At 44.3% G+C, this 12,071-nt stretch overlaps 1 protein-coding gene across 3 annotated transcripts in view; it reads right to left on the bottom strand.

Annotated features, from left to right (window-relative positions):
- Positions 1 to 10,185: 10,185 nt before the first annotated feature.
- Positions 10,186 to 12,071, bottom strand: part of tnks2 (tankyrase 2) — a 75,282-nt gene continuing 73,396 nt past the window's right edge. For all 3 annotated transcript variants that reach the window (XM_033033572.1, XM_033033573.1, XM_033033574.1), the window contains one exon: positions 10,186 to 11,093. In XM_033033572.1, coding sequence (XP_032889463.1) covers positions 11,034 to 11,093 — 60 coding nt within the window. In that variant the 3' untranslated portion in view covers positions 10,186 to 11,033. The remainder of the gene's footprint in view (positions 11,094 to 12,071) is intronic.

Here is a 12,071-nt window from a genome sequence, read left to right as displayed (position 1 = left end):
ATGGAAATTACTTGAATGCAAGCTCACTGAGAAGCACTAAAGAAAACTCAAAAGCAAATGGAATCGAAAGATATAGACCTGGAACTGACAGTACTCAGAACTGCTATTGAACCAACAGAATGCAGAACTGATTAGCCAGCACCCAATTGGTGATGATCTCAGATATCTATACCAAGTGATAGATTCGGGGAGCAGATTAAATGCAGGTGTAACTCCTAATAGCTCAGGGGGGAGGAGCGTGGAAAGAGTCTCAAGTGTCTGGGGGCATGGCAAATGTGACAATATCTCTTGTTTCCCTTTCCACTGACTCTCAGTCTGAAGAAGAGACTCAACCGGAAATGTCACCCATTCCTTCTCTCCACAGATGCTGCCTGAGTTACTCCAGCATTTTGTGTCTAATTTTGGTTTAAACCAGCATCTGCAGTTCCTTCCTACAAAGAAGAGGAGGGGTTGGATGTTATAGTGTGAGGCCTTTGTGACTAAAGGCACCATCAACAGGCAGCGAAAACCATTGTGAGATATTTTCAACAAAATGGCCAACGTACAGGGTAGGAATTTTAGACTTGATGAACAAGTTGAACAAGCATGATTCAGTATAGAAGAGGTAGGTAATAGGGTTTGTGTAATGCCCCTGTCCCACTTAGGAAACCTGAACGGAGACCTCTGGAGACTTTGCGCCCCACCCAAGGTTTCCGTGCGGTTCCCGGAGGTTCCCGGAGGTTTTTGTCAGTCTCCCTACCTGCTTCCACTACCTGCAACCTCCGGCAACCAGCTGTAACCTCCGGGAACCGCATGGAAACCTTGGGTGGGGCGCAAAGTCTCCAGAGGTTTCCGTTCAGGTTTCCTAAGTGGGACAGGGGCATAACAAGTTAAAGAACAGAAGCTGGAGGAGGGGAAATTGGCTCGAAGAGCACTGAAGTGGTCACGGATATGGGCGGCCAAAACATGAAAGAGTCTGCCTAAGCCTATGCGATCTCCCGGTTGCTAAACACTTTAACTCCACCTCCCATTCCCACACTGACCTTTCTGGCCTGGGCCTCCTCCACTGTTAGAGAATTGGGGGAACAGCATATCTTATTTCGCTTGGGCCATTTATAACCCAGCGGTACATATATTGATTTATCGAACTTCAAGTAACCCGTGCTTTATCTCTCTCTCCGTCCCTCCCCCACCCTAGTTCTCCAACTAGTTTCACTTTACTGATTGTATGTCTTTGTCACCTTGCCCTCAGCTAACGATGAACCATTCTATATTTCCTTGCTGCTTTGTCTGCTTTGAGCTGTCGTTTTCACACCTTACCCTTCCATATCTCTAGCCTCCCTCTCCCCTGACTCTTAGACTGAAGAAGGGTCTCCACCTGAAATGTCAACCATTCCTTCTCTCCAGAGATGCTGCCTGTCCCGCTGAGTTACTCCAGCTTTTTGTGTCTATTCTTCGATGTAAATCAGCATCTGCTGTTCCTTCTTACACATGAAGATTTCAGTAGCAGATATGATGTTATGGTGTTGCCCAGGAGGCAGAATTCAGGAGTTCAAACTTTAGGAGCTCCAGAAGTAGACAATAGACAATAGGTGCAGGAATAGGCCATTCGGCCCTTCGAGCCAGCACCGCCATAAAGCAGAAGTAATGCATAATCTGGGAACAGAGCTGATGAAGTTTGGCCCATGATGAGTGGGTAAAGGGAGGAATTAGAGCCCCACTGTAATGAACAATGAGGCAAGATGTTCGGCAGACCATAGAATAATACCAGTGTCAGTGGTTATGGGGAGAAGCCAGGAGACTGGGGTTAAGAGAGAAAGATAGATTAGCCATGATTGAATGGTGGAGTAGACTTGATGGGCCGAATGGCCTAATTCTGCTCCAATCACTTAGGAACTATGGACTTATGAACTTAAACAGTTCACAAAATCATTTAAAAAGAAAAATTGCACTTTCTTACTTTTTTTGAGGCTGAACATATCTACACAAAGCATAACTTGATTAGTCTTTCTAGACGTTGGCCTAGTGAAAGGTTGAACATTCTTTACAAGCTCTCCTCCATGTAATTACCTCCAGTAATGCATCCAAGCAACACATAAATCAAGACTGTTAAAGAATGAACTTTGGGGAAGTGTGAAATGAGGGGGTTCTTACTGGCAAGGATTTATTGCAGATCACACTTGTCTGTAGGGTAATCTTGCTCCTTGCATGGCAGATAGTCTGACCACTCACCATATTAATGATACTCTCCATCGTCAATATTAATCTGTGATGCAATATGATCAAAAGGAGAATGTGATTTGGTTCCATCCTTAACATGTGCCAAAGTATCACCAATTACCCGTCCTGGTTCCTCATCCACCCAACCGGTATTCATCTCTGAAGAACAAAATGCTGGAGTAAAGCACAATGGGTCAGACAGCGTCTCTGGAGAGGGGGAATAGGTGACGTTTTGGGTCGAGACGCTTCTTTTGACTGAGAGTCAGGGGAAATGGAAACAAGAGATATAGAGAGATATAGAACAAATACATGAACAATAGGCAAAAACATAATGATGATAAAGGAAACAGGCCATTGTTAGCTGTGGGCTCGGTGAAAACCAGTTACAGACAATGAGACTCAACTAGATGACTGAGCCTAGTACAACTAATTGGGAGGGGGAAGGATGGAGAGAGAGGGGATGCAAGAGTTACTTGAAGTAAGAGAAATCAATATTCATGCTGGTACACAAAAAAGCTGGAGAAACTCAGCGGGTGCAGCAGCATCTATGGAGCGAAGGAAAAAGGCAATGTTTCGGGCCGAAACCCTTCTTCAGACTGATCGGGGGTGGGTGGGGTGGGGAGAAGAAAGGAAAAAGGAGGAGGAGCCCGAAGGCTGGGGGATGGGAGGAGACAGCAGGAGGGCTGAGGGAGGGGAGGAGACAGCAAGGACTAACAAAATTGGGAGAATTCAATGTTCATGCCCCCAGGAAGCAGACTCCCCAAGCGGAATATGAGGTGCTGTTCCTCCAATTTGCGTTTGGCCTCGCTCTGTCATCATCTCCTTTGTCGTGCAGTATGGGGTCTCATTAGTAGGCATATGCAGACTATCCATGTTCAGTTTTAATTTAATGCTCAATTCTGAACCTGCAGACTGTATATATAAATCTAAATGAAATGCAACATAATTGTCAATTATTAAATCATACCTCCAGGTTTTTGACAGGTCTTGCTCTCAATTATTGCATTCTCCCTCAATTACTCCCCTGGGAAGGGGACGTCAGAAGGAGGAGGTGTGTACACAGTTTGATAGCCACAAGGAAAAGGGATCTCCTGTTTCTTCATCTATTGGAAGTAGAAGGTATCTATCATATCATCTATACTATCACTAAAACGCTCATCTTGTCCTCTTCTGATTTGCGTTGTTTTTAAATTTGCACAAAAATGGTACCCTATATCACTAGGATTTTTTGCCACCTTACTCAACGTTCCCCTCTGCTGCAAGCGCACCAAGTTTTGTTCTGATCGGTGGAATATTACAAAAGTTATGGTTTAAATATTGTGAGATCAGCAGATTGGTCTTCTCGCCTGTCAGTCACCATGAAGGTAATGCCCCTTCCAGCACCCACTGTCTATCACCGGGGCGAGGAGAATAAAGCCCCGGAGGCCGGGCATGAGTCCAGAAGTTGGCCATGAGTCAGACAGCCCGGAAGCCGAGTCCAGGAGCCGTGAGTGAGTGAACTGTGACTCCAGAAGCCGTGGCTGAGTGAACTGTGAGTCCAGAAGCCGTGATTTAGTGAACTGTGAGTCCAGAAACCGTGACTGAGTAAACTGTGAGTCTAGAAGCCGCCTGGTGCGTGGAGGAGGCCCAGAGCATGGAGCCTGCCCGATTGCTGCAAACTCGAGATCCTGCGGAAGTGAGGAGTGAGAGCGGCAGTGCTACCCCCCCACCGACCCCTGCCTGAAGCCTCCCCCTCCCCTGGCTACAGAATGCTCCCTCCGGCCCACACTTGACGCCTCCCCGTCCCCAGCTGTAGGACTAGCCCCAGAATCCACTCGGCCCACAATGTCCATACTAGCCCTCTGGAAACCAGTCCTTCGGCCCACAACACCCATACTAGCCCTCCAGAAAGCCCCCCCCACCCCGCCTGAAACCAACCCTCTCCCCTGGCTGCAGAACTCAACTAGAGACGCAACAAGAAAGAATGGACTGAATACATCTCCTCTTTAACATTTAAATTGTTGTTATATTTTAAGTTATTCACATGTTAAACTTTAATAAAGCCCTTTTCCACTTGCCCTGCCTGTCGGCTGCACCTGCACAGTAATACCTGCGTGTTCTACATCACAATGGGAACCCAATGGGAGGGAATGGCTGTGCCGCATGAGAGCCGTTAAGAGTGGATGTGGGGGGGGGGGGGGGGGGGATGGAGTGAGTGCGTGGGAGGGGGGGGGGAGGGCAAGGAGTGGTGAAATATTGGAATTGATGGAGAGGTGGAATATTGCATTGGGGGACCAGGCCTCCCGTGTGAGAATGGGACCCAACGGGTCCCACTTAGTCCTGTATAATTCTAAAACTCTCATCTTGTACGTGCATTTGTGCGTGTCTTTACAAATTCGCAAAAACACTACGCGGGAACGATAACAGTTTTACATATTCTGATTCACATTTTTCCCCTCTAGGCAGAGATTACCTTCACTGCACATTTTATGCTTTATTTCTCGACATTATTGAAAAAGTTTAAAAACATCAAAAGAATTTAAAACAACCAACTTTCACTGATGACGTTCCATTGGCTCAGCTTGGAACCATCTCACACACACAATCTTCCACGCGCTTCGAGTGACGTCACGCCCCCGACCCTCTCCGCCGGGTTCTTCACAATCCCCCCCGGGTTATTCACACTTCACACCCCCCCCCCCCCAGGTTATTCACACCCCCCGCACCACCGAAAAATACGCCGTAGATGGAACAATGATGAAGTCAGGGCCTGGACTGGAGACTGTGGCGGCCGAACTGACAGAGACGAATCAGAAACCGCAGCTCCAAACGACAGCAAACACCCCAGGGTTAGTCACACCCCTGACCCCTGAATTGGTAACATTCATCTCTCTATATCTCTCGTCTATATCTCGTTCCCGTTTCCCCTGACTCTGTCTGAAGAAGGGTCTCGACCTGAAACGTTACCTATTCCTTTTTTCCAGTGATGCTGCCCGACTCACTGAGTTACTCCAACCTTTTGTATGATTTTAGTTTAAACCAGCATCTGCAGTTCCTTCCTACACATTGAAAAATAGTTGTTGGACAATCAAGTCAACCCAACTGAAGGCCAGTGGATGGCAATGATGCATGAACCATCTCTTCATTCCAACACCAGAATGTGTTTTCTCAGAATGAGCTGGACTCTTGTACAGCACAATCTGGGGAGGATAGAGGATCGGGGATGACCAAGAGACTAGAAAGAAGATTCTATTTCGGAGGTTAGGGGAAAGTACTTGTTCTTCTAAGGTAGGTGCAACTATCAAAGTAGAATCTTGGATTTGTTAGAGATGTGCTTAGGGCCAAAACTATGACAGGTACAAGAAAGTTTGTGGAGCAACAGCATCCGCACAAGGCATTAAAGAGAATGAAATGGAGGAGCATGAAAGAAAGATGTCTAATGGTCCTATGACAATGGTCATCAAGAATAGGAGGCAATTCAAAGTGACGTGAAGCAGGGAACTCAAGCTATGGGAAGCTCTGGGACAGCTACTAATCAGCATCACCAGGATCAAGAGATGTTCCAGAAGCACAAAACATTCCTGCACCGAGATCTCAATAGACAATAGACAATAGGTGCAGGAGCAGGCCTTTCGGCCCTTCGAGCCAGCACCGCCATTCAATGTGACCATGGCTGATCATCCCCAATCAGTACCCCGTTCCTGCCTTCTCATCATATCCCCTGACTCCGCTATTTTTAAGAGCACTATCTAGCTCTTTCTTGAAAGCATCCAGAGAACCTGCCTCCACCACCCTCTGAGGCAGAGAATTCCACAGGATCACCACTCTCTGTGAGTAAAAGTGTTTCCTCGTCTCCATTCTAAATGGCTTACTCCTTATTCTAAAATGTGGCCCCTGGTTCGGGACTCCCCAACATCGGGAACATGTTTCCTGCCTTTAGCGTGTCCAAACTCTTAACAAACTTATATGTTTCAATGAGATGCCCTCTCATCCTTCTAAACTCCAGAGTGTACAAGCCCAGCTGCTCCATTCTCTCAGCATATGGCAGTCCCGCCATCCCGGGAATTAACCTTGTAAACCTACACTGCACTCCCTCAATAGCAAGAATGTCCTTCCTAAAATTAGGAGACCAAAACTGCACACAATGTTCGAGGTGTGGCCTCACTAGGGCTCTGTACAACTGCTGGAGGACCTCTTTGCTCCTATATTCACATCTGTGTCATAGTCACATCTGTGGAGTCTTTTAAGTTCCTGGGAACCATCATCTCCAAGGACCTTAAGTGGGGGACTACGATCGACTCCACAGTCAAAAAGGCACAACAGAGGATGTACTTCCTACGGCAGCTGAGGAAGCACAATCTGCCACAGGCAATGATGGTCCAATTCTACATGGCCATCGTAGAGTCTGTTCTCACCTTCTCCATCATGGTCTGGTTTGGCTCAGCCACCAAGCACAACACCTGGCGGCTGCAGCGAATCGTCCGCTCAGCAGAGGTTATTGGCTGCAACCTTCCCTCCATTGATGAACTGTACACTGCAAGGGCCAGGAAGCGAGCGGGCAAGATCATCTCTGACCCCTCTCACCCTGGCCACAAACTCTTTGAATCACTTCCCTCTGGAAGGTGACTCCAGACTGTCAAAGCTGCCACAGCCAGACATAAAAACAGTTTTTATCCACGAGTAGTTCTCCACTCAACAGCCAAAAATCTGTAGCCTCCATTTGATCTGGTATTTTGTTGGTTCACATGCTTGATCAATGGTGTTTTATCATTAATGTTTTATTATTATTAATGTTTAGTGTTTTCTGAGTCATTCGTAACTGTCACTGTATGTCATGTTGTTACTTGTGGGTGGAGCACCAAGGCAAATTCCTTGTATGTGAATACTTGGCCAATAAACTTACTTACTTACTTATTCGATTTCTCTTGTTATAAAGGCCAACATGCCATTCGCTTACTTCACTGCCTGCTGTACCCGCATGCTTACTTTCATAGACTGATGTACAAGGAGCCCCACATCCCGTTGTACTTCCCCTTTTCCCAACTTGACGCCATTTAGATAGTAATCTGCCTCAAAGAGTAATCTGTCTCAAAGAGTTATAAACATTTCACACATGTATGTTCTTTGAAAATGTTCACTTTTGTACAGTGTGGCTCACCTTTCAAAGTATGGTATGAGCATTAGGATGAAGTTATGTGTTGCCTTAAGGCTACTGGGATTGCTATTACCTTGAGACAGTATCACGTGCTGCAACATTATACCATATGTGGAAACAAAGAGCTGCAGATGCTGGTTGATACTATAGTTCCCTTCGATGCTGGGATGACCAGTATTCACCACTTTTTGTCATCTCCTTCATTCCTAGACATTTGACATGCTGAACCAGGCAGTGATGCAACCAGTCAAATTGCTCTCCACTGTACATCTGCAGAGGTTCAAGAGTATGTTTACGTACCAAATCTCAATTGACTAAGAACGTAGAGGCATTGAAAAACAGACGGCATTAATGTGCTGGATCCAAGCAGATATTCAGAGATATGCACGCTCAGGACCTTGAAGTTGACAACTCTTGGGATATTTTATTTGTTTCCTACTCCCCTCACCCAGATGATGATGGAATCCTGTAACTCATTGCCCAAAATGATAGTGGAGGCAAAAAACATTCATCACAAAGTACTTAAGATATGTACAGTAAACTCTCATTATAATTGACCATGTGGGAAGTGGGAATGGTGTCCATTATTGCCGATGGTCAGGCTGCATCTCAGGAGAACATGGAGAGGCGAAGCTGCAGTTCGGGACCTTTCTTCAGACTATTGTTGCAGAACTGGGCCTGGAATGCAGGTGAGTTGATGGCCCTGTCTTGCTGGCAGCTGGGGGAGAGGTGAGGATCGGTGACATTGGTTGCGGCCCAATGCAGGTGCAGGGGGGGTTGCAGCAGTGACAGCAGGGGAATGGACATGGTGAAGGCAGCAGCGGGAGGCACAGGCGGGGTGGAGGTGGCGGGTGACACCTGGGGTGACTTTGGCATCAGCAGTAGGCTGGCGCGGTGAGGGGCCAGGAAGGAGCGTGGGCAGACAGCACTGCTAGCGGCGCAGGCAGTCATTGGTAGGTCCATCCGCTATAACCAAAATCCATTATAGAGAAGTCTGTTAAAATGAGGGTATACTGTACTTGAAATACCAGGACAAGCAAGATTAAGTGTGGTGAAAAGTGGGATAACATTAGCTACCCTCCAATCCACAGGAACTGATCCTGAGTCTATAGAACATTGGAAAATCATCACCAAATGCATCCATGATTTCTAGAGCCACTTCCTTAAGTACTCTGGTATGCAGACCATCAGGCCCTGGGGATTTATCAGTCTTCAGTCCCATCAGTCTATCCAACACCATTTCCTGCCAAATGTGGATTTCCTTCAGTTCCTCCCTCACCCCAGATCCTCTGGCCAATACTATAGCAGGAAGATTGTTTGTGTCCTCCTTAGTGAAGACAGATCCAAAGTACCTGTTCAACTCATCTGCCGTTTCCTTGTTCCCCATAATAAATTCACCTTTTTCGGTCTTCAAGTGTCCAACTTTGGTCTTAACTAATTTTTTCCTCTTCACATACCTAAAGAAGCTTTTACTATCCTGCTTTATATTCTTGGCTAGCCTACCTTCGTACCTCATCTTTTCTTCCCGTATTGTCCTTTTGGTTATCTTCTGTTGTTCTTTAAACATTACCCAATCCTCTTGCTTTCTGCTCATCTTTGCTACGTTGTACTTCTTCGCTTTAATTTTTATACTGTCCCTTGTCATCCATGGTCGTCCCTTTCTCCCCATGGAATCTTTCTTCCTCCTAGGAATGAACTGATCCTGCACCTTCTGTATTATTCCTAGAAATACCTGCCATTTTTGTTTCACTGTCATCCCTGCTAGTGTATCTTTCCAGTCAACTTTGGCCAGCTCCTCCCTCATGGCCCCATAGTCCCCTTTATTCAACTGAAACACTGACACCTCCCATCTACTCTTCTCCCTCTCCAATTGTAGATTAAACCTGACCATGTTATGGTCACTGCATCCTAATGGCCCATTAACCTCGAGGTCCTTTATCATTGGATATGATAAAATAATAATAATAATAATAATAATAAATACTTTATTGATCCCTCAGGGAAATTCAGGAATATAGCTTGTGTTGGGGCCAGTAATATTAAAAAGCATTTTTATTCTGAGGATATAAGTTTGTGGCATCAATAGAAATATAGGAAAACTGATTTGAACATCAGACACATATATTCAAGGAGGCTTTAGTAGAGAAAGGGATAAAGGGAAAAACTTGTGGAAATTTAGTCCTTAAGATCCAGTGCTCTATGGCTTTCAGATTCTTTTAACATTAAAAGTAAGAATGGATTGTGAAAAACGTTGCCCCAGGACAGAGGTCCAAGAACAGAAAGCATTGCTTTAAGGTAAGTAATGGGCTTGTCCCACTTACTCGACTTTTATAGCGATTGCCAGCACACGTCATAGGTCGTTGCAGGTCGTCGAAAATTTTCAACATGTTGAAAATCCAGCGGCGACCAGAACAAGGTACGACTCTTTGGGCGACTACTCACGACCATACAGGCTTCACCCCGCGACATGTCGCCAGGGTGTCGCCTGTATGGTCGTGAGTAGTCTCCTCAGTCGCCCAAAGAGTCTTTCTAGTCGGCGCTGGATTTTCAACATGTTGAAAATTTTCAGCGACCGGCAACGACCTGTGACGGGTGCCGGCAGTTGCCGAAAAAGACGCGTAAGTGGGACAGGCCCATTAGGGGGAGAATCTCAGACTTCAAAAAATCAAGGGAAAATCTGGCAGACACTGCGTGAGATTGTGGAAGCAAATATTCCTGACATTTAAAGAAGTATTTGGATTAGTGCTTAAATTACCACGGCATAGAAGACTGCAGACCAAGTGCTGGCAAAGAAGTTTTGTATGTCTTGCTTTAAAGAACCATTGTATAGCTGCAATAATAGAACCATATAATTGAAATGAAATGTAATGTATTTTAGTCTTTATTAGATGGAAGATATTTTATGAATAGGTTTCACTTGCAATACAATAATTCTATAAAAGTCTTAGAAATATTACTTAAAATGCATTGCAAGTTACAAATCCTTGTAAAAGCACCACAAAGACTACAGGATGATTTTACATGCTTATGCAAACATAAAAATATATGGTACATACACATTAATCCACCATGGGACTTTACTTCAGCATGCCATTTTGAATAAGTGCAGCCAACTTAATGATGTACTGCTTAGATCAAACCTTGCATAGTATTTGGACTTTTTATTCTGATGCTTCCTGGCATGGTGAGATCTTCAGTAGACCTGGTCGTAAAGATAGGCTGTCCTTGCATTGCGAGAACAGCACATGCATGTGATACAAGCAGTGTAAATAAGATATCAAAGCAATACAAAAAACATTCTTATTTACAATTGTTTTTACAATGAAAACGCATGGCGACATTAAATGTGATGATGATGATATATGTAATTTTTTATAGACTTCATGGAATATCAGGATGGATCACTGTGAAGTACAAAACCAATCAAATGCAACAATACAATTTTGTTCAAATAACTACACAACTTCTCCAAGAGCAAAGACAAATTATTTTGGAATGGTTCTATTAAAGTGCTAAAATATGGGTAGGTAAATCCATAAAGTTATTTTGTACAGTATCAAAGCCACGGATTTCACAATTAAAATGCGTTTTTTTGGTTTTAAAAATGTAACATTTACACATAGAAAACAAATACACAAGTTGGAGTGCATCGGACGTATTTTGTGGCTTACTGTACATGTACCAAACCCCATTTTGTCTATCAATCAGTTGAGTTTTCTGGCTTCATAATTTGGTAGGTTATCAAATATTCTGGATAAGCCTGGTAAGAAAGAGAAAAAAAGTTTTAAAGGTCAACAAAATAGAGAGTACAGAGGAGATTTACTAGAATGTTGCCTGGGTTTCAACAACTAAGTTACAGAGATAGGTTGAATAAGTTAGGTCTTTATTCTCTGGAGCGCAGAAGGTTAAGGGGGGACTTGATAGAGGTCTTTAAAATGATGAGAGGGATAGACAGAGTTGATGTGATCAAGCTTCTCCCTTTGAGAATAGGGAAGATTCAAACAAGAGGACATGACTACAGAATTAAGGGACAGAAGTTTAGGGGTAACATGAGGGGGAACTTCTTTACTCAGAGAGTGGTAGCGGTGTGGAATGAGCTTCCAGTGGAAGTGGTGGCGGCAGGTTCGATTTTATCATTTAAAAATAAATTGGATAGGCATATGGATGAGAAGGGAATGGAGGGTTATGGTATGAGTGCAGGCAGGTGGGACTAAGGGAAAAAAGTTGTTCGGCACGGACTTGTAGGGCCGAGATGGCCTGTTTCCGTGCTGTAATTGTTATATGGTTATATGGTTATAAGGTGTCCCATAGTTTTAACTATTATTAAAAGTATTTTTCTCAATGTTTTGAAACTCTCATTAAATAAACTCTACAAAATTTAATAGATACATAAACAAAAGGATCCAGAATTCAAATAAAACCATTCTGCAAAGTGCAGTAAAGCAAGTTATCAATTTGTAATTAAAATAAAACATGTTAAAAACTGTCTAGGAAGGAACTGCAGATGCTGGTTTACATTGAAGATAGACATGCTGGAGTAACTCAGTGAGACAGGCAGCATCTCTGGATAGAAGGAATGGGTGACGTTTTGGGTCAAGAACCTTCTTCAGACAGTATTTTGCAAAATTGTTCTGGCAAGGAGGGAATATGCATCAGTTTGGAGGAATCTATCCTAATTTGACTGAATTAGTTTCAGAAGCCACTTTCCCTTGGTGTCAACTGTATAGTAGTTTTGGCT

This window comes from Amblyraja radiata, chromosome 15 (assembly GCF_010909765.2).
Source record: "Amblyraja radiata isolate CabotCenter1 chromosome 15, sAmbRad1.1.pri, whole genome shotgun sequence".
Lineage (NCBI taxonomy): Eukaryota > Metazoa > Chordata > Chondrichthyes > Rajiformes > Rajidae > Amblyraja > Amblyraja radiata.
This window is presented reverse-complemented; position numbering and strand designations above follow the sequence as displayed.